The 27764-nt window shown below is 36.2% G+C and overlaps 1 protein-coding gene across 7 annotated transcripts in view; it reads left to right on the top strand.

Annotated features, from left to right (window-relative positions):
• Positions 1 to 1194: 1194 nt before the first annotated feature.
• The window catches only part of LOC149197188 (uncharacterized), a 154958-nt gene continuing 128388 nt past the window's right edge, over positions 1195 to 27764 (top strand). The window contains exons 1-7 of one of the 7 annotated variants that reach the window (XM_089405763.1): positions 1197 to 1394; positions 8326 to 8455; positions 8928 to 9103; positions 9227 to 9450; positions 9698 to 10047; positions 10235 to 10501; positions 11744 to 11826. In XM_089405763.1, the coding sequence (XP_089261889.1) occupies positions 9866 to 10047; positions 10235 to 10501; positions 11744 to 11826 (532 nt within the window). In that variant the 5' untranslated portion in view covers positions 1197 to 1394; positions 8326 to 8455; positions 8928 to 9103; positions 9227 to 9450; positions 9698 to 9865. Of the gene's footprint in view, positions 1395 to 1463; positions 1607 to 1631; positions 1740 to 8325; positions 8456 to 8854; positions 9104 to 9214; positions 9451 to 9697; positions 10048 to 10234; positions 10502 to 11743; positions 11827 to 27764 lie in introns of those variants that run through there. The other 6 variants (XM_089405761.1, XR_016254745.1, XM_089405759.1 and 3 more) reach the window with 6 other exon arrangements.

Genomic DNA, 27764 nt, shown 5'->3' with positions numbered 1-27764 from the left:
TATTATTAATCATAAAAGAATTAGAGTTTTAAGTTAATTATCAATAATTGATAAGTGCATGGTAGTTTTTTTCTTAGTAAAAGAGAGGTTGTTGGTACTAGGCCAACCCTCAATATAGACTCACTTAAGAGCGCAACAAGTTACTCTATTCGAAATCGTAAACATGTGAAGTTATGAAACCTAGGTGGGGAGGATAACAACTAGTCCGCCCAACCATCCAAACTAAACTCAATTGATAGGTGGATAGTAGTTAAGCCTATAGACATGCCTATTTTTAAATAGGGCCTTAGAATTTTAATTTAATTGTCAATAATTAATAGGTAGATGATAAGGATTTAACCCCATTTAATATTATAGAATATTCTTAGTAGTTTATACAAATCAAAAGGTAAGATATATTTCCAAATTAGTGATGCCTTTTTTGTCCTTTTAATTAAATTCAGTGTCATGTGAACAAGTGTTATACGAAATGAGTTGTAGTTTTGTTTGGGCATGTGGTATTGATAAGACATGGGCATGTGCTATGGTATTCTTTTTTACTGATATCTTGTTGGATCTTGTGAACCAACATTGTAATCGATATTTGCCCATTTTGGACTCTGTTTGATGCTCCCTTCTTGGATATAAAAATTGATAATATATTAAAGTGAAAGTGATTAAAATTAAATTAAAATTAAATTTAATTTGTTGCAATTATGATATTTGTATATATTTAAGGCTCGAGGGTTAATTCAATTGGTCGAGTACACCTTTGCTATTGAGAAATCACAAGTTCAATTCTTTCGATGCTCTTGAAGTTAGGCTCTGTGGTTGAGTTGACATGAAGTGATCATTCCAAATAAATCTCCTTGATACAAATATTCTATATAATAATCAACCATTTATAAAAACCATAAATCATATAAATAAAAGATAAAACAAATAAAATAAAAAATAAATATATATTTAATAGTGTAATAATAAAATATATTAATAATTTAAAACTTAATAAGACTCAGAAATTTGAGAAAATTTCTACCTCGAAAGTATTTACTTTATAACCTTATTACAAGCAGATTAATTTCATTGGAAATTTAAATTTCAGCGATAGGAATGGAAAAACCTACCTTCTCACCCTAAGAGGAGCCTAAAAATTTGCATTAGATTAACCAACACGAAAAGTATCGCCTCCGCTCAAGGAAGAAGCGTTTTCGACCAACACGAGGGAACTGTTGTCATTGGTTGTTTCCACTCGCCCGTTACTGCTAAATTTTCGATTGATTTGTCGGTCTTTTGGAGTGAAAAGCTACCATGTTCCGCTATTTAATCCGTAGAAACACAGGAATTTGGTTATTGGGAGCTATTTTCGAGGCCAGCAATGGATGTCATGCGGCGGACATTGGCCTAAATAGATGGTAAGGGATGCTAAATCCAGTTGGCATACTTGTTATGTTATGTATATATGAAGCTGCGAGACATTTTTCATTTAAGGCACCTGCATTTCCTTTTTCATTTGAGAAGCTCGAAAAGATCTCATGTATACCAAGATGATTAGTGGTTGATGGTTTTGTGAAATGATCGGTTAATGGAATGTGGGCTCACAGAATCACCCATTTTACATATTGAGGTGCCCCAAATGCCTTAACAGTAATTACCCTTGATTTTTACTGTTCTTTTTCTTTTAGTGGTTGTTGATGGCTTTATGAAATGTTCGGTTGATGGAATGTGGGCTCACAGAATCGCTCATTTCAGATATTGAGGTGCCTCAAATGCCTTAACAGTAATTACTGTTGATCTTTACTGTTCTTTTTGTTTCGTGAAGTCCAAAATATATATTCTTCAACCTACATTTGAATTTCTGCTTTATTACAGTTTTTATAAAATCTCAATACATTTCTCTCTTAGTCCATTTCGATATTTAGCTGGGTGGGCGGAGCTTAGAATTTCTCACGAACTCATATCCTTGAAAAACACACTTATTCACATATTTTTTGAGCTAAGGTATTCACAGAATATCGGTGAATTAATTTCAGACACAGAGCTTTTTTTTGGGGTGGGTTTTTATTTTAAGCGGCGTCGTTATCCCCTGTTATCGAAATTTAAAATCTCTACATTAGCCCAATTGCAGTGAAGGAAGTTTCACGCATTACCAAGGTTCCATTCCCACAGTCTTTTCTTTATATGTATATATGCATTTTCTGGTATTATCAGGTAGAAGGCTTTTTCTTTTTCATATGGGATTTTATTTAAACCATTGCCCATTACACCTTATCATCAATATAAAGAAAAAAATTGACCTTAGGCCAACGGCAGGAATGGCAAGTTTCACATCGAGGTTCCATTACCACAGGCTTTAATATATGTGCATTTTCTGATAGTACGAGGAAGAAAGCTTATTTTTATTTCCTGTATGTTTTTGTTTCTCTGGTCGCCATTATTCTCTGTTATTAGTGGTGGGGATCTTAGAGTCTCACAGGATTGATCAAGCTTGCATTTCCACAAGCTTTTAATATCTGTGTCTATTTGATGTTATCAATGGTGGGGAACTTAGAGTTTCACAAGAATGCAAACTCAACTTTTTAATATCTGTGTATATTTTGATGTTACGGGGGAGTAAGGTTTTTAGCTTTTTTAGTATTTTATTTGTTTATTTTTTTTATAAGAAGAATTTACAACTAGGTGGGTCTTTTACTAGTGTGACATGGGGTTGATTCTTACTTAGGTCAGGTGGTGGCATTCTTACTTAGGTCAGGTGGGTGGCATACACATTGGTTTCAACCAATTACCGCAGAAAGAGAGTTTCAACCAGTTACCATTACAGAAAGAGAGTATCTTTACAGTTCACCATTCACTGGCTATTTTACACCCTATGAGGGTTGTGTTTTTTTATTTAATTGATGGCTTATTATTAATTTTTCTTTTGGAATAATTTTTCGTAAAATTTCCATTTGTGAAGAAAGTAAAATTTATGCTGCATATGCATTTGCACTCTAAGACCATCCAACTGATTGGTCCTTCAAACTAATATCTCCAAAAGACCATAAAAGATCTCCTTGCTAGACTCTGAACTGTTCTAAAAGCTCATACATCTACATAAAAGACAGTTACCGGTCGCTCATTATGCCCTGTTATCAAATTTTAAAATTTAAACTTACCTCAATTCAGGGAAGGGCTTTAAGGCTGGCGTGGGAACACCTGGACGCAGGGACTGAAAGATATTGCACTTGAGGATGAGATTCCAGGTGCACATAATGAAGAGGTGCCAAGTGTACATATTATGAACCCAAGCCATTCTCACGTTCTTTTTAAAACCTTCCATGGAGTTATTGGCCAAGGTTTTTTCCCACAGGCTTTACTTGACACCTTAAAGGTAGCCATAGAGTTTGAACTCATTTCACTGGGTAATGAATATGGTGCATTTATATTACAGATCTTATCTCCTTATAAACCCTGGACCCTGCCAATTTAAAGGAGTTAAGTGGGTCATTGTCCAGTGGCTAATTGTTGGTTCTGACCTGGGGGAGATCAAGGTTCAAATCAGAAAAAACCAGTGGTTCTTGAAATTGTCTATTCACACCTTCTTCGGATTAAATGTGTTTGCAGTGGTAAAATACAAAAATCTACATTGATAAATTTATCAAATGCTTTTCTTTCAGCACAAGTCGATATATTTTTAAGTCGGCAGTATCTGCACTTTTTATGCTTGGTGTGCCTATAGGAGGAGGGTTTGCACTGGTAAAATACAAAAATATTCCTTGATAAATTTATCGAATGCTTTTATTTTTTCAGCACAAGTCGATATATTTTTTAAGTCGGCAGTATCTGCAGTATATATGTTTTGTGTGGCTATAGGATTTATGTTTCTTTGTTCCAGACGGCAGTTTCGATCCTCAGCTTATGCAATGTAGTTCTATCTTTATCAATGTTTTGTTATGTAGTTCTATCTTTATCAACATTTTGTTATGTAGTTTTACTTTATCAATATTTTGTTTAGCTCAATAGATTTTCTTTGAGAATGTCACTGGAGCTCAGTTTTCTATTTTAATAGAAAAGGACTTTGTTATGCTAGTTTCTAAATAGTTTAAAAAATTATATTTGTGTTTCAGATCACTACTTGATATATTAGTATAGATTTATGTTAATTCTGGAGCTATTAAGCATCGAGAAAGTTAAAAAGAAATTAGGATGCAAACTCGTGGAGCTTAAAATTATCTGAATTAAGTTGGAAGCATGTGTCATTTAATATTATTTTACATATATACAGCCATTGCAGTTTTTTTTAGTATTTTTATTTATAAGTGTATATGTTACCTATCTCATTCATATTAGGTTGTTGTCTTTTGTTTTTTGAAAGTAGTCAATTGGGTTGACTTGTGCCATATGTTACATCAGCAATAAGCACAGACATTACACATCTCACTTTTCAGTCATACTGAACTGTATAAGTTATAACACACCTTGCTTCTCTCAGTACAACAAGTGTATGAATATTTCATGTCAATTGTGAGGGGGTAAGCAAGCTTTTATTTGTCAAAACATTAACATATATTAATAATATTTTGTTTCTGGTAATGATAATCCCTTATTTAGAAGACAAAAACGGTTCCTCCTAGACTGTTCAGCGTACGAGTCCATTGAAATATAAAAAGGAAAATATTTGCTATTATATTTTTTCCAAGAAAACCAGAATGATTTAGGAAATTGATATATGAGATATTCAGACCCAGAAATGTTATCTGAAAGGCCCAACATCCTTGATCAAATATCTGATTAAATTCCGAGTCAAAACTTTATTTTCGATTATGATTCTAGAAGTAGAGGTCCTGAAGACCGGGGTGGGTCTCAAATTACATTAAAAATAAACATCAACAAAGTTACTGGATTCGTCACCTGGTTGATGATCTAGGATGCGGTCTGGATTAGATCCAGAGATTCATAGATTCACACTGGATTCTGCAGGATACGGCATCTTTTGTTGCTGGGTATATTTCCTGCTGCTGGATCCATTTTTACTGTAAAACATCTTCACGATACATTAATGGCATCTTCATGATACATTAACGGCAGCAGAAACATCTGCAGGATCTGTTTACGGCAAGGATGTTCTCCATGCAAGAGACCTAAGCCTGTAAAACAAAATAACAGTGTTCCACCAAGTTTATGAGACGTGTAAGTGGGGAATTGCATCCAGGGGAAATGTGGAAGCACCCTCCAAATTTGGAACGTCACAGGGGATGTCGTCGTCTTTGGCATATGAGACCCTACACAAAGTACTAAAAACTTAAAAATAAAATATATGAAAAGTTGAAAATTGAAACATAAATCATTGAAATCTTATATGTAACTATATGTTAATACATACATATCATAAATTTAACATAACATATTGTAAATGATACATGTAATGATGTGACATATCATAATAATCATGATTTCGAAATCGGTTATCACTGTTGTATTTCTTATTAACATAACATAATAATCACGATTCAGAAATCACTTATCACCATTGCATTTCTAGCTACTGATGTAAGAACAAATCAGATGACAAACGAACCACTACTCAAGGCCGTGACCCACATCTCTGCATCTAGCTACTGAACAAAGGAATAAGGACCATGGGAAGGCCACTATCTGAATCACAATCATTTGCATTCTCAAGGATACTGAATGGCATACCAACCAATCTGATTTGTGCCTCATAGGTCCATCTAACCATGCATTAGGTTTACACTCTTATTTTTTGTCCTTTGGTCCTGAAAATATTGAACTTTTGACAAAAGGGAGTGTCTCTAATGCGTCCTCTTGGAGTACCCATGTCCCTGGAGCATGCCCTCATGCAACAGTGCAAAATATGAAGAGCATCCATCAAATACCATGAAATCTGAAGCATATCACAAGTATTGAAAAATGCCATGAGTCAGATTTTAGACCATTAAAAAAAAAAGTTTTTTTGGCTTCCCTTTGCCGACATTTATAAAACTCTGGAATCTTGTATATTTTCCCATTCAAGAATCACAGAAAAGGTCCATTTTATGCCCAAATATTTCATAAGCAAGGCAGCCTTATCCTCGAGAGAAATTTCTTGCTAGCATAGCCAATTATTTGTTCGGGGAAGAATACCAGGACTGCACTGAACACTCCATAGAGCTGCACTGAACACTCCATAGAGATCTTGATAATTAGCTCTGAAAGCTAAACCAAACTAATGAAATACTGAGATAATGGGGAAACCAAGAAAACGAAACCATGAGGTATTTCATGGCTGGAAATAATGTTCCATTGGACGATGAGAATTTGGGGGGTTAATAGACTTTGCAGTTTTCCAGATATTAAGCTTAGTTTTTGTAATTATTACATTTTAATTTTATGATTACGAAACATGAATTATTATATATTAATACTTTAATATTAGATTATCTTATATTAACATGATTGATGAAACACTGAATTTAAAATATCAATTTGTATTGTTTGAATGTTGTAATATTTCATTTTGGATTTGTTCGTAAATGTTTAGAATGTAGATTATGACTCTGTGATGTTTCTTTTTGGCACCAAGATTTTTAAAAATGAAGATTCTTATTCAGTTCTTGAAATTTTTGGAGTTTTCTAATTCGACACATACAGAGACATATATATTTCTAAGAAAAACATACACAGACATATATATTTCTAAGAAAAACATAAATCAGGGAAGTCCATTGGGAATTTTTCCTCATTTTATGGATGGAACGGAACCCCTATGGTACACCAGATTCTCTAGTTCTCAAGGCCAATACAACATTTTACTCATTAAGAACTCAGACATGTCACTTGAAGAAATTGATCCTGGTTAAGGAGGATAACACTCCTTTTCTCAACCACTTGTGTTAGATCCAATTCACATATATATATATGGAATTGGTTGAGGATCAACTTGGACTTAGGTTGACCGTTGACTCAGATTTCAATGACTTGGTTCACTAAAAAATACATAAAATATTTAAACTTTAATGAAAAATTATATATTAAAGATTCAAACCATGATTTCAAATGAGTTATTGAAATTTTGAAAAAGAGCATTTTGAATAAATGCACAAGAACATTTATATTAGGACCTTCATCTTTAGTATCACCCTTTTCCTTTTGTTTAGCTTTTGCCTTTAGCTCAATTCTTCGGGAACATTAGTCAACACCACCCTATTTTGATGAAACTGCCTAATCCAAGTCTGATATTGGTAGAAAAAGGTTAACATAATTAATGATTTTGGTTTGAGTGAAGGGTACATTTTTTCTAAAGCCATGATAGAAAAATTCAACATTCAACGCTACCAACATCAAGGTACATAAAAGGTTTGGTGCGCTTAATTAAATGCCAATCATATACTCTCATACGTGATAGAATCCAATGAAAATGTTGCAATCTTACCAATCTTGAAATCCTGAAAACGGTTAAGTATACTGTATTTTGAACCAGATATGAAATTCTTAATGTCTAGTAAGGCCTTTTTAAATATTTTTTAATTAAATAAATGGAAAGAAGTGAATTTTGCTTCGTGATTCAACCACAGTGGATTTCAGTAGCTACTCGACCAAGTAGGTTCAAACTCCGCCCACTAGGGCTGGTTTGATACTGAACCCGTTGAATCAGAATTTGACTTGGGCAATTCGGTACCAAACTGACCGTCTAAACCAATCCATTGGCCAAGTCAATATGGGTGTGGCCAACTTGGCGGAGTTGACCAAGTTCGTGTCAATTTTGTCGGAGTTTGAAAGCACCTTATATAAAAATGGTATATTATTGCACCTGCATATCTTAAATTTGGTATAATTTCCGCACTTGCACCTGATCCTTCCTGTGATTCAAATACACTTCCACGAATTTTGTAGCCTTGAACATAAACTTATTCATCGGTTCCTTCCATTCTTGTTTTCCCTTCACCATTTCTGCATTTTCTTCTTCATGTAATGTATGTTCTAGCTTTTCCAACTTATGACATTGTATTTCAGATTTTGCACATTGGAAAAAAATATGCATGTTAAAGTATATTTTGCATAGTTTCTGTACTTCTTTAGGTGTCTTATTTTTTTATTTTATAAATTTTGTCTATACCGAGGGTTGCGTAGTGTGTAAACGTTTTAAATGTACTTTCTGGCAGCATGCTACTATGCACTTATACTTAGCGGTCCCTCACTGGATTTTATAATTTCAATAAAATACAGTCCAGGAAGGCAAATTCAATTGTTGACTTGATTCTAGGTGGATCAAGTATTTGCAAGAGTTGAATAGAGGCTTGTAAGTAAATCACATGCTGATTTTTGGTCTTTCGAAATTTGGTGATCATTTTATTGTTGTCATTGTAGGCGGCGGTTAAGCTCTACCTTATGCCTCCTTAGAATCTGGGTGGCTTAAAGTTGATGCGTTGCTGGTTAAGTTAGGATGGTTTGGGAATCGCAAAATTGCAAAATTTTTCCGAAGGAGCAGAATATTCAAGTAAGTGTCAATTTCGAAATATTGATAACATTTCTAAGTGACAGCAAATGGTTTTGTGAACGGTAATTGCGTAAACTTTTTATGAGGAAAAGAAGGGCAAGGAATGTATACCTTCCAGTTGAGCAATTGAATTCACGGGGTATCCATATGGATTTCTAGAAAATGATTGAAGTTCTTAAACAATTTAGCTATACCTTTTATTCATTACCAGTTGAACCAATGAATTCCGAGCATCTGATGTGTAAACTCTGTCAATCTGATTGATTTCTGAAAAAAATGTGGTTACAGTTCCTGATGAATTACTAACTTGGTACATATAACATTGCTGTCTTGACACGGATTTCTATATGTTATCAAACTTCTGCGAATGCACTGTGATGCAATGTTATCTGTCTGAAGGGCACTCTTAAATGCATGGCTGCAAGTAACTGATTCAATGTGAGAGTGCTCAACATAAATCCCTACCTGACAGGCAATAACAAGACTGGATAATCACCTTGATAGGCTGCCTGAAACACTGGCAAGTGTGACTTTATTCTGTGCGTTTTGCATACCAGAAATCATAGGCAAAGGAATAATAGTCCCCTATCAAAAGTGCATCCATGAATGATATGTTAATCATGGAAACCTGTGAGCAATGGTGATCTCGTAAGCTTTCATGTTGGATTCCAGTGTTTTATTTATTTATATTAATTATGATAACTGATGCAGTTGTTCTTTGACAGGAGATTCTTTTATTCATGTTAATACCGTTGTTAGTTTGCATTGCAGGGAGGATCTAGTTTGCCTCAGTTGTTGTCTACTTTTCGCAGTTCCACAGGCGCAAGAAGTTGTTTTGCTTCTGCAGGACTGATGCATGAGTCATTAGGTGTCGCGACGACTGCTACTACTACAAAAACGGCAGTTGCTGAAACTGTTGTGCATTTTGTCGAACACAAGGTTCAAAAAGGAGACTGGTTATATGAGATCAGCCGCCACCATAATGTTGATTTCAGGTTGGTTATTTTCCTTAGGTTCATTCATATTACAGACTTTGGCCTAATGTTTTCCACTTTCTCAAGGATTGGAGTATGAAGATTTAAGATATTGTTGAGGTCTAGGGGTGAGGATGATAGAATATACCTGGAAGTAAGCAAAAGGAAATCGTAAAAAAAATATGAAAACATCTCTTGTAAGATATGTTGTCACTGTTGTTGGTTTTCAGTTTTGGAGGTTTACTTTAACGGGCTATTCCTGCTGCAGGACAATACTGGAGGCTAATCCCACTCTGACAAACCCAGATAATCTTAGAGTGGGGAGTGTAATCAAGATACCTCAGGTGACCTCTGAAATTCAGGGCATGTCTTCTGCAAGATATCAACCAGATATGGAAGGTTCATCGTTTACCAAACCAGCTACCTCAGTTGCTACATGGCCAGAGACTGCTACATTGAGCAAGATATTTTTCTAGCAGATCTAGTTCTCTTCAAAGGCAGAAAGCATAGGGTCGTAGAAGGTGATTGTCTAGAGGGCATAGCTGAGAAGTATGGTACATCTGTTTCTGCTATAAAAAATCTGAACAACTTGGATGATGATGTCATACATATAGACAGGTTGGTCACATATGTACAGTAATAGTTTGGAAATACAGTATCATAGGTTCTTCATAGATCAACTTCGATATTGGAGTTGTGTTTTGGTGCTGTTACTTTTAAGAAGAGTTTGTCTAGTTGGAAGATTAAGTGCTTTTAAGGGATGATTTTAAAGGGAACAATAATTATCCGGTTTGTATTGATGCAGTATACTGAACATAGATAATGGAGGTCTGCACAAAAAGCATCAATCCTTGTTTGGGGAGAAAGCATCTATCCATGAACGAAATACAATTCTTGAGCATGCTCTTGGGGACATGCCTCAAATAGCTCAGGCATCCTCTTTAGCAAACCCATTATTTTATTTATATCCACTTCTCCAAAAAGGCAAAGGTGCTAAGTCTCCAGCTCCAAAATTGATTACAATCAAAGTTAAATATGGTGACACATTAGCACAGATATCTTGCGAGCATGGGTATGTTATACATCTCAATGTATCTTGAATGCCTCGAATAACTCATGACTGCTAAGTTAAATGCAAATGCTAATGTCATACCATCATTCTATTGGCACGTAGCCTGATGTAATTTACTTTGTCTATGGTTGTAGGATAATTATAATATCTATAAAATTTAATTTTTTTTGTGGGGTAAACACCCACGTGGGATTTGAACCTTGAATTTCACAATTTACATAATACGTCATAACACGGCAATTGCCAATTGAGCTGCCCCCTGTGGGCTTATAAAATTTAATGATGTTCTAAAAGGGAAATCCGAAATTACAAAACACTCGAGGTGTGATTAATCCTGATTCCTAACTTATTTTTTGAGATTATGAGTAGATGATTTTCTTCATTCACTGTCATCTCTCTGAGTAGAGTCTCATCTATGTTATTTATATTAGTGCAGAAATACAAGCAAGATAATGGGCATACTATGCATCCACCGTAGGTTTGAAGTGGGATAAATCTTTCCAATTTTTATACATGGAAAATTTAGAAAGCATGATATTGGAAGAATTTTGATAGGTTAGCTTCCCCTTGTGTATAGTCTATGTTTTGAGCTTATAAATTGCTCTACTTGAAGGAAGGTTACAGAATGTTTTTGTTGTTAATAGTGGGTACTAGCCTCTAGGTTATATTCAGGTTTGTTATAAAGTCAATTGCATTAAGCTGGAAAAATGTCAAAGAAAATAAGGATAACGGATAAATAACAACAGGAAAAGGTTTGAGGAGATATCAGGATAAACTTCATGAGAGATTGCTTTTGGAAACTTTTGTACTATAAATATATGGCTTCTGCGATGGAGCAGAATTAATAAGACTTGGCATTTTATCTTCTTTTAGGTAATCTTTCCAATTTTTTTTTAATGGGGGAGTGGGGGGGGTACCCTTTGTTAATGAAGTGGGCCTACTTGTTACTTAGATGCCATGACCAACGGATATCTATTCTGCTGTATTCTCTCTTGTTTTTCTGTGCTTTTCTTATGTGTAAAATTTTTTATTGTAAAGGATGATATGGTATGAATGTGATTCCATCATCTATAACAGCAATGGAATATTAGAGTTATTGCTAAGATGTGCTCATTTCAATACTTTATAGAGTTAAATTATCATATTGAAAAGTTGAGTCTTTCCTTTTTATGATATCGTTGGTTGGTATTTGCAATGATGCAGTATATTAATTTTCTGTTTTGTATTGTTTTGCATCTGCAGCTTAAGTATTCGTGAACTTCAACAACTTAACAACTTAAAGGACGATGTCATAATTGAGGGTGACGTCCTTGCTATATCTGCTGGTAAGCATTAGAGTTAAAGATAATTGTTATAACTTGTTATTTTTTTTGATGAAATCCACATCCCGGGGAATCCACTGGGCAATTCCTCTCATTCCAAGGATGGCACCCAGGTTAACCAGTCAGTTGCAGTTTGGCAACGTAACCTGGCAGGGACATTGGGTGAGGCTCACAATTTTCACAGAGGCCGCCATCCCAGGGATTTGACTCCACAACCTTCTGCTTGTAATTCTCAGCATTATATCACTCGAGCTAATTGCTGCGATAATTGAAGATTATTATTTTAATTTTAGATTGCTTTCATTTTTTAATTTAAATTTTCACATATTAATGAAGTTGAATTTCTAAGCATTTGTTTTATCACTTGGAAATCTGCCCTTTCCTAGTGACTTTTTCCTATTAAATCGAGTATTCATACGATTTCTTTTTTATTATTATCTCATTCTGTGAAAAAAATTGTAATTTTACTTATATATAAAGGAATTTACAATCTGTAGTTGCTGAAGGGCATTCTTCAAAACTCTTGCAACACATAAGAGATATTGCTCACCAGAAAACAGCTATAGAAACTTATCTAATAATACTGTTCAAAACCTACTAAGAAGCCTCGGGATTCATCTGCAGACCCCATCAAACCTATAGACATTGATTCATAACTGTTAGACGCCTAATCCATTTATGGTGAAGAATATGAACCGGCATTAGGAGTCCAAGAGACATTGGAATGTGAATCCAATGATCATAAAAATGTATTTAAATGTGTATCATATGAATAAAATCACAATCCACACTTATCTTTCCTCCTGCTGCACAAGTTAACAATGGTATCAGAGCCTATCAGCTCTACTCCTGTCAACTCTGCTATGGCCCATTCTACGCCCATTTCCTTCGCTCAACACGATGGAGTTTCTGTATGTGCCTTGCTGTACATTCTATGCACAATTTTTTTTTTGTCTAGGTGTTGCTATGCCATTTTATGCAGATCTAAAGCCCCAGTCATTTCAACTGCAGCCCATTATGCACCCATCGTCTGCAGATCCATTGACCTTCTTCTTTGGGACTTATTTGTCCCCTTGGAATTGTTGTTCTTCTCCTTTTGTTTTTGCACATTGAAGGCCTTTTCTCATCTTATCGTGGTGGTCTTACTCGCGACAGCTTCTTATGTTTGTGGTGAGGACCATTTTTTTTCGTGGTGTGAGGAAATTTGCGAGTGGTATTCACGGTTCGGGTCTTTGGCGAGCATTTGCTAGCTTGAAGTGAATTCCACCCTGGGTTCTGGGGTCATGGCATAAATGATTGTAGGCTTAAATTCCCCTCACGAAATTTGTTACCGGCCATAGCTCCTTGTATCGATTTTGTTCGACTCATAATCTTGAAGAACAATTTCAAGCATTTCTGCTTCCTATTCATTCGATCTACGTTTTGTTTGACAACTTGATCTAGTGTGGCCTAGATTTCCACCTCTTCGTAGGATTGTAGGATGTGAACGAGCTTCAAGGCCATCACATACAGGTGCGTCTCCTTGCAGAGGTTGAACAACACCTCTGCTTGGCCAATTTGCTCGTTGTCGATGCTCTTGAATGTTGTCAATTTTGATGTGAACAAGATGATCATTTGCACCTACACAGTCATAGTGTGAAATTCCATTCCACCATACATTATCAATTGTAAGCACACATTTTGTAATTGGCCATTGGTCCTTCTGCTGGGCTTGGACAACAAATGAACACGCAGGTAGCAGTTTTTCTTCATGGACAACTTCCAACAATTTTCAACTCCAGATGCTCATCTTGAAGGGGTTTGACCTACTTGGCCAGAGACGACATTTCATGGACAGTTTATTATTTATGTGTAGTTTATGAATCAAAAAGTTCCATAAATAAATGGAGGTGAAGTTTCTTCAATATGGTTAAATGAAGAAAACATGCCTTAAATCCATTGGTTTCTGTTAATTTTCTAACCCTAACAAGTTGACAATTTATTACCTAGTAGATTTCATTGCAGTAAAATATTTATTGTGCAGATCTATTGACTAAAAGCACATCTAATATTTTAACACATAAATAAAATAATTAGTGGTGCAAATTGAATCACACGAATCTCACACATGCACACAAAGATTTTCTTCCCTTCAATTCAGTTCCTTGTTCAACTAACTTCAGAACTTACAAGGGCTCTCTTCCTGGGATAATGGCCCACGGAGGAAAAATACATACAACAATGAATTAGGAATTTGATCTAGTTGATCACACCCTTGGTCTGTATTTCAATCTACTGGTTAATCTGAAATTTGAATCCTTCCCTTGCTGCCCCTCTCACTCTTCTTTGAACCCTGCACACTTGAATGGAAGTCCTTATACACCCAATCATTGAGATCTCACTCTCACCATGTATTGTGCTCAAGATTGTGTCTTCTCCCTTATCCTAGCCTTCCTTTTATCAATTTGAGTTATTGATCGAATCCACAACTTTAATCTCCAAAGTGATTGATTGTTGGGATTAGATCTCAATATCACTTGAGTTTAGCATTTGAGATTCATCTAATTGACTAATGCAAATAACCTTTGTAGTTTTATTAGATTAACTTGTTTAAAATACTAGGAGGAGAGGTGAATCAGTATTTCACTTTTCCTTACAATTCAGTATCATAAAGCATTAACTAATAACATCACATCAAGGAACACAATACACACACACACACACACATATATATAAGCAATTTATTTATTTCTTGAAGGAAGCTACAACTTCTGATTTACCAGCTACAACAAGGTGTAATGTCCCCATTTGCTTAGGAGTCATAAGGAGGGGGATCTGCTAGCCTAATAAGGTTCGTGTATGCTAGAACAAGAAACATTAATTAAGGGAACATGATTCGCCTAGGAGAAAACATTAAAAATTCTAAAGTGGTGAAAAAGGGACATGGGTCCTAGACTCCCAGGCTTACAAAAAATCACTTTTAAAATATAAAGTGAGAAAACCCACTAAAGTGACTTTATTAAAATAAAGGGTAAAATGGTGGCAAAAGTGACAAATGAATTATAAAAGAGGGAAAATGAGGAGTCTCTCCTCATTCTTGCTTTTGCCCATTTGAGAAAAAGAATTTGGAGAGCTCTTGAGTCTTGAGGAAGAGTCTAGGGTTTTGGAAATCCTCATTGCTAGTTGCTAGTTTCGGTGTTGAAACCATACATTCTGGCTAGTTTGAAAGTGAGATCACTAAGATTTTGCTATTGTTCTTCAAAATAGAAAATATTGTAGAATTGGAGTAACAGTTCAAGGTGTTATCAATTGATTTTCAGCTCTGATTTTATGTTTTTCATAAATCTTCTTTTAGGTGGAGTTGCCAAGCCAAATCTGGGTTGAGTTGTTGAGGAAAGGGGTCGAGTTTCCCTTGCTAAAGTGACTGAGCTTCTCTTTGCTAAAGAACGAGCTTGTTGACTAGGAGATTGAGTTTCCCTATTGTTGGAAAAGACTGAAACTGTATCCAAAAAAGGTTGAGTTACATTTATCCTCACGACCGAGTTGACTATCATTAGAAGCCTCTGTGTGGACTGTGGTTGTTGTGGCTGATAGTAGATGAGTTCTGTGTTGGAGGTCATAGTTTTTATGACCAAATAAAGTCGAGTTTAGTATTGGGTTGTTGAATCTACAAGGGGGTCGAGTTTCATAGTTATCTGTGGGTCGTGGGGCCTCTTTTTGAGCTGTTCCATACACCTGTTTGTTGGTTGGGTATTTCTTGCAACCTTATCTCATTTTCAATGGGTCGGCCTTGGAGGATGAGTTCTTCACTATTATGGCTAGAACAAGTTGCCCTGTGAGTTGAGGCATTTTTTGAGTTTATATATATCAAATTTGAAGTTCATTGCTACAACTATTTTGACAAAGGAGCTTGTTAGAAAATGTAAAGTGGCAACTTGTTATAACTTATTTCCTTTATCCTTGATACTTGCTTGTGAATCTTTAGTTATCTTCTTTTGTTATATCATTTCATCAAACAATATCAAGAAACAATAACAACAAAAGAGGACACAGATGTAGGCTCTTAGCTAGGGCAAAACCCCTCCAAGGGGAAAACCCATAAACTCTTCCCTTGTTTGAATCTGCTTCAAATGAGATACAGTGACCCAATCCCTAGACCAAGTCCTTCTCCCAGTACCAATTTGGCCCTTCCTCTAAACCTTTTTGCTTCTTCCTTGCAATTTCGACCTGCCAACAACCGGCTAGCTACTTGACCCAACAACTTTGTTCCAACAACTGCTACAGAAACCCTGATCTATCTTCCTTTTGAGACCTTCCTGGAGCAAAGAAACTCTCCCCAAGGTCAACAAGGTCAAGACAAGGATTTTGCTCTTTTCGACAACTTGATCCTGCAGTTTTGATCCCTAGCAACTACTGTGCTCCCCAACAATTTAACCTGTAACTTCGACCTCTTTCGGGCTGCAAAAACCCTAGCTTGTTCGCATGTGTGAGAGAGATAGAGCCCAGAAAAAACAAATTTCATCCTTCCAACTCCTCTTAGAACTTCGTTCTCCTTCTTCTGCGTCTCCCAGCTATAGATCAAACTCCTTTTTGTAGATTTAACTTGTATGAATGTGTGTCTCCAAATGAAGTCAAACTCCTTTATATATAGCTTTCGCAAGGGGTTGAATTCCCTCCTTTAGGCTGACTTGAGGATCCCATGGTTGACTTGTACTCTTGGAGATTCCAAGACTTTCTAGACTCAAATAATAGTTTTTACAATTACAAATTGTGCAGAAGGGTCTTATAAACATGATGTTGACTCCTTTGACTCATGACAATAAATCCTAAAACCTAACAAACCCTAGAAGCATGAAGAACATGCTTTTACCTAAAAAACCATCAATAATGAGCATGAAACCCATGCTTTAATAATAATACTTTTCTTTTTCTTTCTCTTGTTTGTTACATAAGATACATATTGAAATGAATACAACAATTATGAAGACCTAAACTAGTTACATTTCTCAACACTCCCTCTTAACTCGGGAGGTATTCATAATTGTACAACCAACACAACATCACATCTCAAACTGAAGAGTTCCCAAGAAGAGTCGGATTGATAAGCCATACTATAAGCATCATCATTATGACCAACATTGTCCCTGAGTCCTAATTGGACAAGCTCTTCTTTATTCAAGAGCATTACACTAGGAGGTTTTATGTGTGATACTGCACTACCTCTTTAAGTTACATACCCCATCCGGATGTCCACAAGGTATGTCCTTTTAGGACTATTCTTATCTTAGATCTCCATACTCGAGTCCTCAAAGAATATTGGTCCTCTTCTCTTGGATTCCTGTCCCATCCTCAAAGAGTGTCGATCCCTTTTCTTATATCCTCAAGGAAACCACAAATGCTTATCTAATCCTCCGTCATTCTCTCTTCATCACCTGAAGAGGAGAATGCACATGTCATATCAAATATCACTCCCTCTCAAACCATACAGTATATCCCTATTCTCCCTTAATCTTGAGAATATATCTCTGCTTCTATTTATGGAGACTCCTTTTGCTCCCTCTCAAAACCAGAGCAGATTCTAGGCTTCCTTTCAATTTGGGAAGTCAACACCACAAGCCTTGCTACTTGTCTTCATAAGAGTACTAGCTACTAGTTCTCCATACATGGCTCCCTCTTTCCTTCGCATCTCTTGCATCGAGCTTGCTTCATTTTGAGGTATCACAGAGCCATCTCCACTCTTCGTCCTTGTGACATGATCCGGGTCATCTTTCTTACTCATCACTTTCTTCTTCAACATGAAGGCATTGCATTGAGCCTTCCCAGTCTTCAATCTGATCATGGCTTCCTCATGAAAGTGATCTTCTTAGACCTTGAGGTTATCTTCTTACACAACTACTCGTCCCATCCCAAGATGGACCCATCTTGAATTCGTCATTGCCAGGTACTAGATATTGAGCTTCCCTCAATACTCTTCATCCATACAACTAACCTTGCCTCAACTGTCATCATCCATTCCCACAACATCTTTTTCCTAGTAGCCAAAAATAATATGTTAGCCAGATAACCAAATCATAAATGAAATAGACTTACCTCACCATGGTGACCTTCTCATTCCATCAACATCCCCATCAACCATCTCCACTTGATATTTCCTTCTTGCATCAGAGTGCCCAAGGATCGAACTTGATTACCAAGTTACAACTTTTCTTCTGGAGATTATGCTAGATGTAGATGTTAATCAATGCATATTCTAGAGAAAGCCCTAATCTTTTCATACAGTCTTAAGTAAGTCAAATTCTATCATAAATACTTGAGCATGTCTTTATAACCAACTTTATTCCACAAGATTCTCATATGAATCTTATCCAAAGTTTATATTCAACATCAACATGCATTCCTATGCTTTTATCCAATCATCTAGCTATTCATATAATTCACAAAAGGTTTGTATCCTGACGCATTGCAATTCTTCATCCCTCTTTACCAACATGTTTCCATATTATATAGAATACATACTATTCCATTCATGATGCTTTTCCCAAGGACTTTCAAATGACGGTTCTTCTTGGATCTTGGTGATCTATTTCAGCAAGATGACAATCTCTAACATGATTTTAGATAATATCTGGATGAACACTATGCAAAATGGTCTAACATTCTATCCTAGATGATCTCTACTAAGCAACATAATCATATAAATTCCAAACATGCTATCATCATATGCTTCTATCCTATGATGCTTATGCAAAACATATTATCTGAAAAAAAACATTCATAAAGAACCTAGAAGATAGTGAACCTTCTTTAGTAGTAAAGATCCTTCACTTCTTCCTTCTTTGCCTTCTTCTCAGGTTCTGCCATGGCTTCGGCTATATGAGCTTCACTCTTGTCCTTTCTCTTATTGTTTTGTTGATTTGGACAATCCCTTTTGTAATGTCTAAATTCTTGACACTCGAAGCATTGCACCATGGACATGTGTCTTTCTTCTTGGACTTACCAAACTTTCCTTTCATTTTCTTGACTTGGGCTAGAAAGGTTTGAGTTTGCTCAACAAATCCAATATCATCTTTGACTTTGATCCTAAATTCTTCCAGAATGCATTGTGCCCACAACTCATCAAGGGGAGTTGAATTTTTCTTGGAGTAAATACTTGTTGCAAAGTTGCTCCATTTTGGTGGCAATGCATTTAGCACACATATGGTCACTTCTGAATCAGTGATTGGTTCCCCTAGTTCCTTGCAAATGGTCTTTGTTGTCACAAAAAATGTCTAGGCACTGCAACAATGGCTTAGATCGGGGGCTGTCACCTTGATCCTCAATCTCTCTGTTTGAGTTGTCTCCCAATAGCAGACTAAGGGGAGTAGACCCTATGGAAATGGAATGAGGGAAAATTAGTTGGGAACCAACCAATCTAGGAGACATAGTTAAGCAACCAATACTTGTTTAGATTGCGCAAGATTTTGAAGGATTCAATTTGATTTGAGGAAAATGATACCAGTGCATTGTGGAGTCAATTATCTTACAAAGGAAATAATGACCAAGTAAAGGATGGGAAACTATTGCTAAATGATTCGACTATCGTATATGCAAATGCAAGACTTAAAGCTATGTGAAATGCAGGGACTTGGTTAATTTTAGTTAAATTCCTGTTCTAAGTTTGATCCCTTAATGTTTCTATTGACCAAGCTTATGCTTGGAAGTAAAATTTTAATGTGCAAGTACTAGCTTAGTATGCAAATGCAAAGTGAAATGATGTGATGGCGGAAGGAGGGCCTAAAATATGAGTTATTTCTGAAATATGTCGTGAGTGTTTTTTAACTTAAGGCTTAGAAAAATGATCTTAATGTGAAAACAAATACTTATACCAACAATGTAAAATATGAAGTCTGCACAAGTAATTACTTGAAAACACAATAGGAAACTAATGTAAAATGCTGGAAATAAAACACTTTATATTCAGAAATCCATTTGTATGAGGTATTCGATCAGAGATCATTAGATGCATAAGTAAAACTAAATTAGTCTTACTTGCCCGAGCATGTAAAAACAAATGTAATTCAGGAATTAAATTAAGTGTTTAAACTCAGATCAAAATTTGAAATATCAGTTCTAGTAATCTGCTCTTAAAACAAATGATAATGCCAACAATTTATTTTAAACCAGTGGTCCTATTACCATGCAAGATTCAATTTTTTTCTATGTGTAACAACAGAAACTTCAAATGACAAACTAATAACTAATAATTCAGAAAATTTCTGAGTTTAACTATTTCCAATCTAGTGATGCATTTGATCTTAAAACTCAGAAATAAATTACTGAAAAAGCAGTGAAATAATATTAAGAAATTTGTCAATTAGCATGCAAAAGTTTATGGAAATAATTCTATTTTTGAAATGTACTGCAGTAAAAGATGCAAACTAAATTTGTTGCTAAACTTTAGTTAACTGAAATTCTATGCCAGTATTAGTCTTGCTTTCAATTAGATCAATGAAATGAGGTAAGGGTTTAGAGGATGTGCACCAGTCAGCCCTTAGGGGCTTGAAGATACTTGGAGATAAGCTGCCCAAGTCATTGAAGATCTTCAAATCCAAAAGCCAACTCATTTTTGAGAAAATTATTTGTTAAGTTTTTTAGGAAAAAAGTAGTGAAAAGATTATGGTGAAGGAAGAGAGGTTGAGAGGGGAATGAAGGAGGACGAGAAGGGGAGGCCGAGAAGGAAGAGGAGGGAGACTGAGAAGGAAGGTGAGGGAGGTGGCCGAGGGGAAGATGCCTTGAGGGAGGAGGAGAACGAAGGAGCAAGGGAGTTGAGGGCTGAGGAAGATAAGGGAGGCTGAGAAGTAGGGGAGTCGTGAAGAGGGAGGTGAGGATGTCGTGAGGGAGAAGGGGAAGTCGAGAAGAGAATGGAGGCTGAGAAGAAGGAAGGAGGCCGAGAAAGAAAGGAAGGCCGAGAGGAAGGAGGGGGAGCAGGGGGCTGGAGATGGTTAGCAAAGGGCCTCAAGGCCCTAAATATTTTTCCCACGATCTTTCTGAAATTTCTCCTCAACCTGAAAATAAAATGGAGATCAGATCTTGCCCTCCAAGACCCCTCCAAGACCTAGATCTATCTCCAAAATCCACAAAAATTGCTTGTAATCTTCAGATCTGTTCCTACACAAATAAAAGATAGAAAATCCCAAAACATGTATATACAAAAATATGAAATACCCAAAACCCCAATGAATTAAAAAAATTTAAATTTACAAATCTACAATAATATTCTACAGATCTAGCAGATCTGTAGATCAAAGCCCTCTATTAGCCAGATCTAAACAATTTTGCACAAATTTATAAAGAAACTGGAAATTTTAAAGAGGCACAAGCCCAAGAACAACCCTGCAAATAAAATATTTTGTAAGATGACTTCATAAATTAAAAAAATAGGCTCTTTAGATTCTGTAATCTGAGAGTCAGTTGGTCCAACTGAGGACTTCCTCAAACGCCCAACTCCTGAATGATAACTTCTGCACACTTAGATCTGATTGTTAGATTAATAGAGATTCAAAATAACCATGAGATCATCAAAAATAGGGACACCTGCTAGTTCTATCAAATCAAAGTGAGATTTTAAAAACACAGAAATTTGTGCAAGATACACGTGCACAGATCAATCATCAAAGGCTATTATCTAACAAATGCAAATAAAAGCAGCAGAATATTAAGAGCAATATTACCACATAAATATGAAAGAGGAACACCACGGTCTGAAACCCCAAAGTCTTTGCATTTTATTGACCAGGAAAAAAGTTACAAGAGCTTTCTTAGAGCAAGTACACAATTCAATGATCTAATCCAAATAATGGAGAGAGACCTCTAATTTATAGATAAATTCTCCAACAACTAGATGGCTTGATTCTCGTCAAAACAATCTCAACCGTTGATGAAAGTTAAATGATCTTTTAATCATCACCGTTGAAATAAAGTTACTTTTTGAGGAAATTCTAATTTCACTTTTAATTTCTTTTTAATTAACCCAAAAATGATTATTTTGAGTTAATTGCCTCAAAAAATTGATTGACTTAACTGCTAAGGCTGAAGGGTCCAAAATATCTTGAAATTTTCAATATTCCCTTGGTCGAAGACCTCCAAAAATTAAAAGCTTTAAAACCCACGAATTTTAAATGTTGGAGATTTATTTTTCTTAGGACCTAAATTAATTAAATTTATGACCTTAACATTTTAATTTATTTTAGCCACAAAATTTAATTAATTGACTCATGAGGGGATTACTAATTTTTCCAACCTCCAAATACTTTAGCATTATAGCTATAATATTATTTACATAAAATATTACATTTCTAACGCATGAAGGGGGAACACCCGTTTGTTATAGACCCTCAAGATTTACGCATTTTTGCGACACAAAATATGATCTAGTAGACTAAGTGATTTGTAATAAAATAATCTAACTAAATAGTTAGAATTATTCCCAAATCACTTTTACAGAGATTCGATAAATAACACTAAGACTCATTTAAGATCCTGAAGACAAAATCCACCTTAGCTTTGGGATGAGATTGGAGGGAAAAACTTTGTTGATCATCCGTAATTAGAAACACACATGAATTGGTGAGACGAAAAACCTCCTAGGATAGAAATCATCATCAGAAAAATAAATTTACCTAGGTTGTTACATACAATTGTCTTACTAGAATCATTTACATTACAAAATGCAGAATGGGTTTACACAATTCCAGTGTACATATAGCTGATAATGATGAATCTGTGGATCATCTGAGTGCTCGGACATGATGGAAATTCTTGCACGGAAAAATGTACAGCTATGGGGTAGTTGACATGGACTGGTCAACAGTCTCTTAACTGAGAGGCTCTTATGAGGAAGGATGCCATATCCTCATCGTTTGATTTCTTTATCCTATATAACTTATTCCAAAGAGACATCTTTTGACCTGTTGCACTTACAAAGTATAAATTCACTAGCTTGTCATACATTGCTTTGGAGACTTTAGACTTGCCACAAGTGGAACAAGAGAATCCTTGATTGATTTGATTATAATCCTCTGTGCCCTTACTTCCCCCTTCTTGTACTTTTCTAGTTCTTGTGTCATTTCTTTTGCTGGTTTAGTAATTTGTCTAGTGATATATTCCATCACTTCTTGTTCTGTTAGTATCAAGTCAATCCTATTCTTTCATGCTAGATAATTTACTGCACCGACAAGCTTGTTTCTCTCCTTGTAGAAAGAACTTACATGACTTGAAGATTCAACCATTATAAGATAGTAAAGTACTTACTTGAACACCAAGATTTCTTTTGACGATGTCTCCAACCTTCTTGATGCCTTCAAGATCCTTGAGGAGACTTCCTTGAAAACAACTTCCAAGGTTGATGCCTTGTGAGATTGATGTAGTCCTTCTTCAATGTAGAAACCCTAGATCAGAGGGTCTTCCATCAACGATTCTTGGATTCCTTCAAGAGATATTCTTTCTTGTAGTCTCCTTCTTTGAGTCTTTTCCTTCTTGAGATTCTTACTTGAGAGTTTCCTCTTTCCTTCCTCGATAAGAAATTCCTTCTAGTGTCCTTTCAGCTGCCTTTCCTGCTCACCTTAGCTCTGATACCATGTTAGAAAATGTAAAGTGGCATCTTGTTATAACTTATTTTCTTTATATTTGATACTTGCTTGTGAATCTTTAGTTATCTTCTTTTGTTCTTTAGTTATATCTTTTCATCAAACAATATCAAGAAACAATAACAACAAAAGAGGACATAGATGTAGGCTCTCATTCAGGGCAAAACCCCTCCAAGGGGAAAACCCGAAAACTCTTCTCTTCTTAGAATCTGCTTCAAATGAGATACAGTGACCCAATCCCTAGACCAAGTCCTTCTCCTAGTACCAAGTTGACCCTTCCTCTAAACCTTTTTGCTTCTTGCAATTCGACCTGACCTGCCAGCAACAACCCAACTACTTGACCCAACAACTTCGTTCCAACAACTGCTATAGAAACCCTGATCTATCTTCCTTTTGAGACCTTCCTGGAGCAAAACAACTCTCCCTAAGGTCAACAAGGTCAAGACAAGGATTTTGCTCTTCCCAACAACTTGATCCTGTAATTCTGCTCCCCAACAACAACTTCACTCCCCAACAATTCAGACCTGCAATTTCGGCGTCTTTTTGGCTGTAGAAACCTTAGCTTCTTCACACGTGTGAGAGAGATAGAGCCTGGAAACAACAAATTTCGTTCTTCCAGCTTCTCTTAGAACTTCGCTCTCCTTCTACCTCTTCCAACTATAGATCAAACTTCTTTTTGTAGACCGAACTTGTGTGAGTGTGTGTCTCCAATTGAAGTTGAACTACTCTAGAGTCTACATATAGCCTTCTCAAAGGGTCAAATTCCCTCCTTTAGGATGACTTGAGGATCCCAGGGCTGATTGTACTCTTAGAGATTCCAACACTTTCTAGACTAAAAAATAATTCTTTTTACAATTACAAATTACCCGGAAGGGTCTTATAAACACGATGTTGACTTCTTTAACTCATGACAATAAATCCTAAGGCCTAACAAACCCTAGAAGCACGATGAACATGCTTTTACCTAAAATTCTATCGATAATGAGCGTGAAACCCATGCTTTAATAATAATAATTTTCTTTTCCTTTCTCTTGTTTGTTACATAGGATACATATTGAAATGAATACAACAATTATGAAGACCGAAACTAGTTACATTTCTCAATAGAGCCATTATTATTTTCATGATGGAATATTGCCTAGGTTCTTAATATTTGTTGTGTACATCTATCTTTCTATGAATCCTTGAATTAAATGTAATTTTTATTGTTGGGTCGTGACTCCTGAGTATTCCCAGGAGAGAAAAAGTTTACCTTGCTGTTGCTACATGCTTATCATTACTATGAATTAATGTAAACATTGGATTCTGTGTGGAATGTTTCTTGGGTGTATATATGCTATTGTGTAATTCTGTTTGGGGTTTAAAACATAAAAGTGCATTTATAACCATGACTCAACCGACTGTTCGATGAAATGACACATTGAAGAACACAAACAAAACTCGAAAACCTTCAGTGAAATTCTTAGATATTCCAAGGGGGTATCTTACGGAAGGGCTACAACCCATGACTATTTACTAGCCAGTACTGGAAGGAGCTACAACCCTCGGTTTACCAGCATCCACTAAAGGAGGTGACAACGTCATGAAGGAAGCTACAACTTCCTTGCCTAGCACCACCCTGCCACCCTTAACAATAAAATATAGAACAATAGTCTTGGGTTCCCATATCGGGGACAATGGCCCACTTACAACAATGATCAATTTTCTTAAACAAATTAGTATTATGTCACTTTCACTGCAACTCACTGCAACTCTTGTTCTTAAACTACTTTCACAGGCACAAACCAATGCACCATTAGTCTGCGTTATGGCCAACTTCCAACTACCTCAAACTCAAACTAGAATTACACATGCTCTTGCCTTTTACATTGACCACCATTTTCTTTTTGTATTGCAACTTGATAAACATTCACCTATCACAATGTACAAGACCAAACTTCTAAACAAAAGGCTCATACCTCAATCTTTCATATTAACTTGCAAGAGGTCTGGACATCATTGATCTAGTTGCTACTGTTTTTAAGGTTCCTTGCACATTGTCCTTGATCAGAAATTTGTCTTTAGGATTATCCTTAATTTGCTCATTAATTCTGCTTAAAGAATATGTAATGATGCAGCAAAATTTTTTCCCTAGTTTTTTATCCAGGGTTTTTCAACAAGCATATAATTGATATTCATAAATCAATGGTTGTAGTTTCTGTTTTTCTGGCTTAATGCCACCACTTCGCGAGTTGATCACTACAGGCTGAGGTCTTGCAAGCCTCGTTTTGGTGTGATTACAATGACATAATTCCTCCCATAGATCCGATAGACCTTGTTATCGACCCACACAACTCATCAAATTTGAACTTGTTCAATCGTTACCATAGACAAGAACCCTCGTGAGGCAAAATATGGACGTGTCTTGTTTGAGACTAGGGTTTCTATGTCGAAAAGAGGTTTGCGTCCCTGCAAAGGACTTCGCTTCAAGGTTTCAGAGCAATTTCGATCCAGACAAGCAATTCATGAGCTTAACCACCCTGTTTTAGAGACGATTTCTGCTGAGGAGACTTTGCTTGTCATAGTGGCATCTGCAGGTTAGGAATCACCCTCGTTTTAGTCATAGTTGAATCTTCGCTATTCTCTTCTTACAGACATCACTCCATAAAAATGACTTGTATGCTAATCAAGGTTGTCATTGATCTCAGTATGACATTATTGGGATGACAAATATTCTTGTGAATCGTGATGCATAATATGATGATGTCCTTGCTCATGATGACAAGTCCCTCTTGTTTGATAAGGATGCCATTAATGAATATGTCAAGCTATTAATGATGCCATTATGATGTCAAGCCACTAAGAAGATGTCTTGTCCTAGATGCTTGAACTAACCAAGAAGACACCATAACCTCATGTATCCTCGCTTTTGATGAAGAAGTCCTAGAAATCATGATGATGTTCTTACTCTTGATGAAGAAGCCTAGAACTCGGATGATGTGCTTACCCTTGATATTGAAGGACTATACATGAATGGCCACACTTGATGATGTCATACGTGATGGCACTTGATGAAGGTCTTGATGACATGGACAATGATTGGAGACATGACATGAAGGACTTGGAAATTACTTAATGGCAAGACATGACATGAAGGACTTGGAAATTACTTAATGGCAAGACATGACATGAAGGACTTGGAAATCTCCTAATGGAAAATTAATAAATGCTGCACTATGGTTGGTGACATATCATTACACTATTATTGGATAGATGATGTGTTAAGTTTTGTAGATGTTCTATGCTAAGAGCAATTTCACTTTCCTCACAGCAATCATACAAGTAGTTAAGCAAAATGCAGATAGAACATATAAGCAGATCTTACAGAAGACAAATCAGAAACAAGAAAAATGTGTGTGTTCGTTTCGGCGGTCAACAGGATGCTTCAACCAGCAAAGTCTCCTTTGGTCAGCCAGCCCAGATGTGTCACAAGATCCCTCCAACTAGTAGATGAGTTAACCCAAGTCAATTCTACAAAAGTCAACGCTGTCCTGAAAAGTCAACGCAGGGGCAGCAAGCTAAAAGTCAACGCAGCAGCAAAACGGTCAACCCTTTGACCTCGATTTTTGTGCCAGATAGTACGGCCTTCAAAAATCAAACTTTCCACCAATTTTCAGCTTGATTGGACCAAGCGTTGACCAAAGTCAACGCTGGTCAAACTTTCTGCGAAACCCTAGCAGCAGAAACCCTAGCAGCAGAAAATCCGTACGGTCTGTCCTCTTCGTCCTTCCCACGTGTGGCTGAAATTCGTCCTCCAGGTAGCGTACTCTCTAAGATGAGAGAGGAAGATGTGAGTTGAGTTGTCTTAAAATTCTCTCCAACTTTTCCTGTATATATATCCATCAATGAGGGTGTGTGACACATCTGTTGGGCATGTGAGCCTACATTACAAAACTGGCTGACCTTGCACATATAATTTATTAAGAATAATAAATTCACAATATAAGTTCTGCTCATCGGATTAAGACTATTTTTATATGGATTTTACACCTCTCAGTAAGAGGAATCCAACAAAAATATTAGCCTCTTAATCTGAGCATCAGAACATGGAGTTTGGACCTAGTTGTCCAAATTTAACACTCCCTCTCAACTAGGGAGAACTCCATTTATTAGTGCAATCAACATCGTGAGTCATCCCGCCGAAACTTGCTTTGCTGGCTTCTTTATTTCAGAACAGAAGTGGGTCAGTCACAAAGACATCATTCCCCGACTGACATAGTCAGTCCAGAGGTCCCAGACCTCACAAATCTTGATCCCAGATCAAGTGGTTGGACCATGCCATCCTAGATAGAGAGTACG

The sequence above is a fragment of the Pinus tabuliformis genome, chromosome 2_2, assembly GCF_031772625.1.
Source record: "Pinus tabuliformis cultivar Carrire ecotype Pingquan chromosome 2_2, CPIR1, whole genome shotgun sequence".
Lineage (NCBI taxonomy): Eukaryota > Viridiplantae > Streptophyta > Pinopsida > Pinales > Pinaceae > Pinus > Pinus tabuliformis.
The sequence above is the reverse complement of the archived record's forward strand: the minus strand, read 5'-3'. Positions and strand labels throughout refer to the sequence as shown.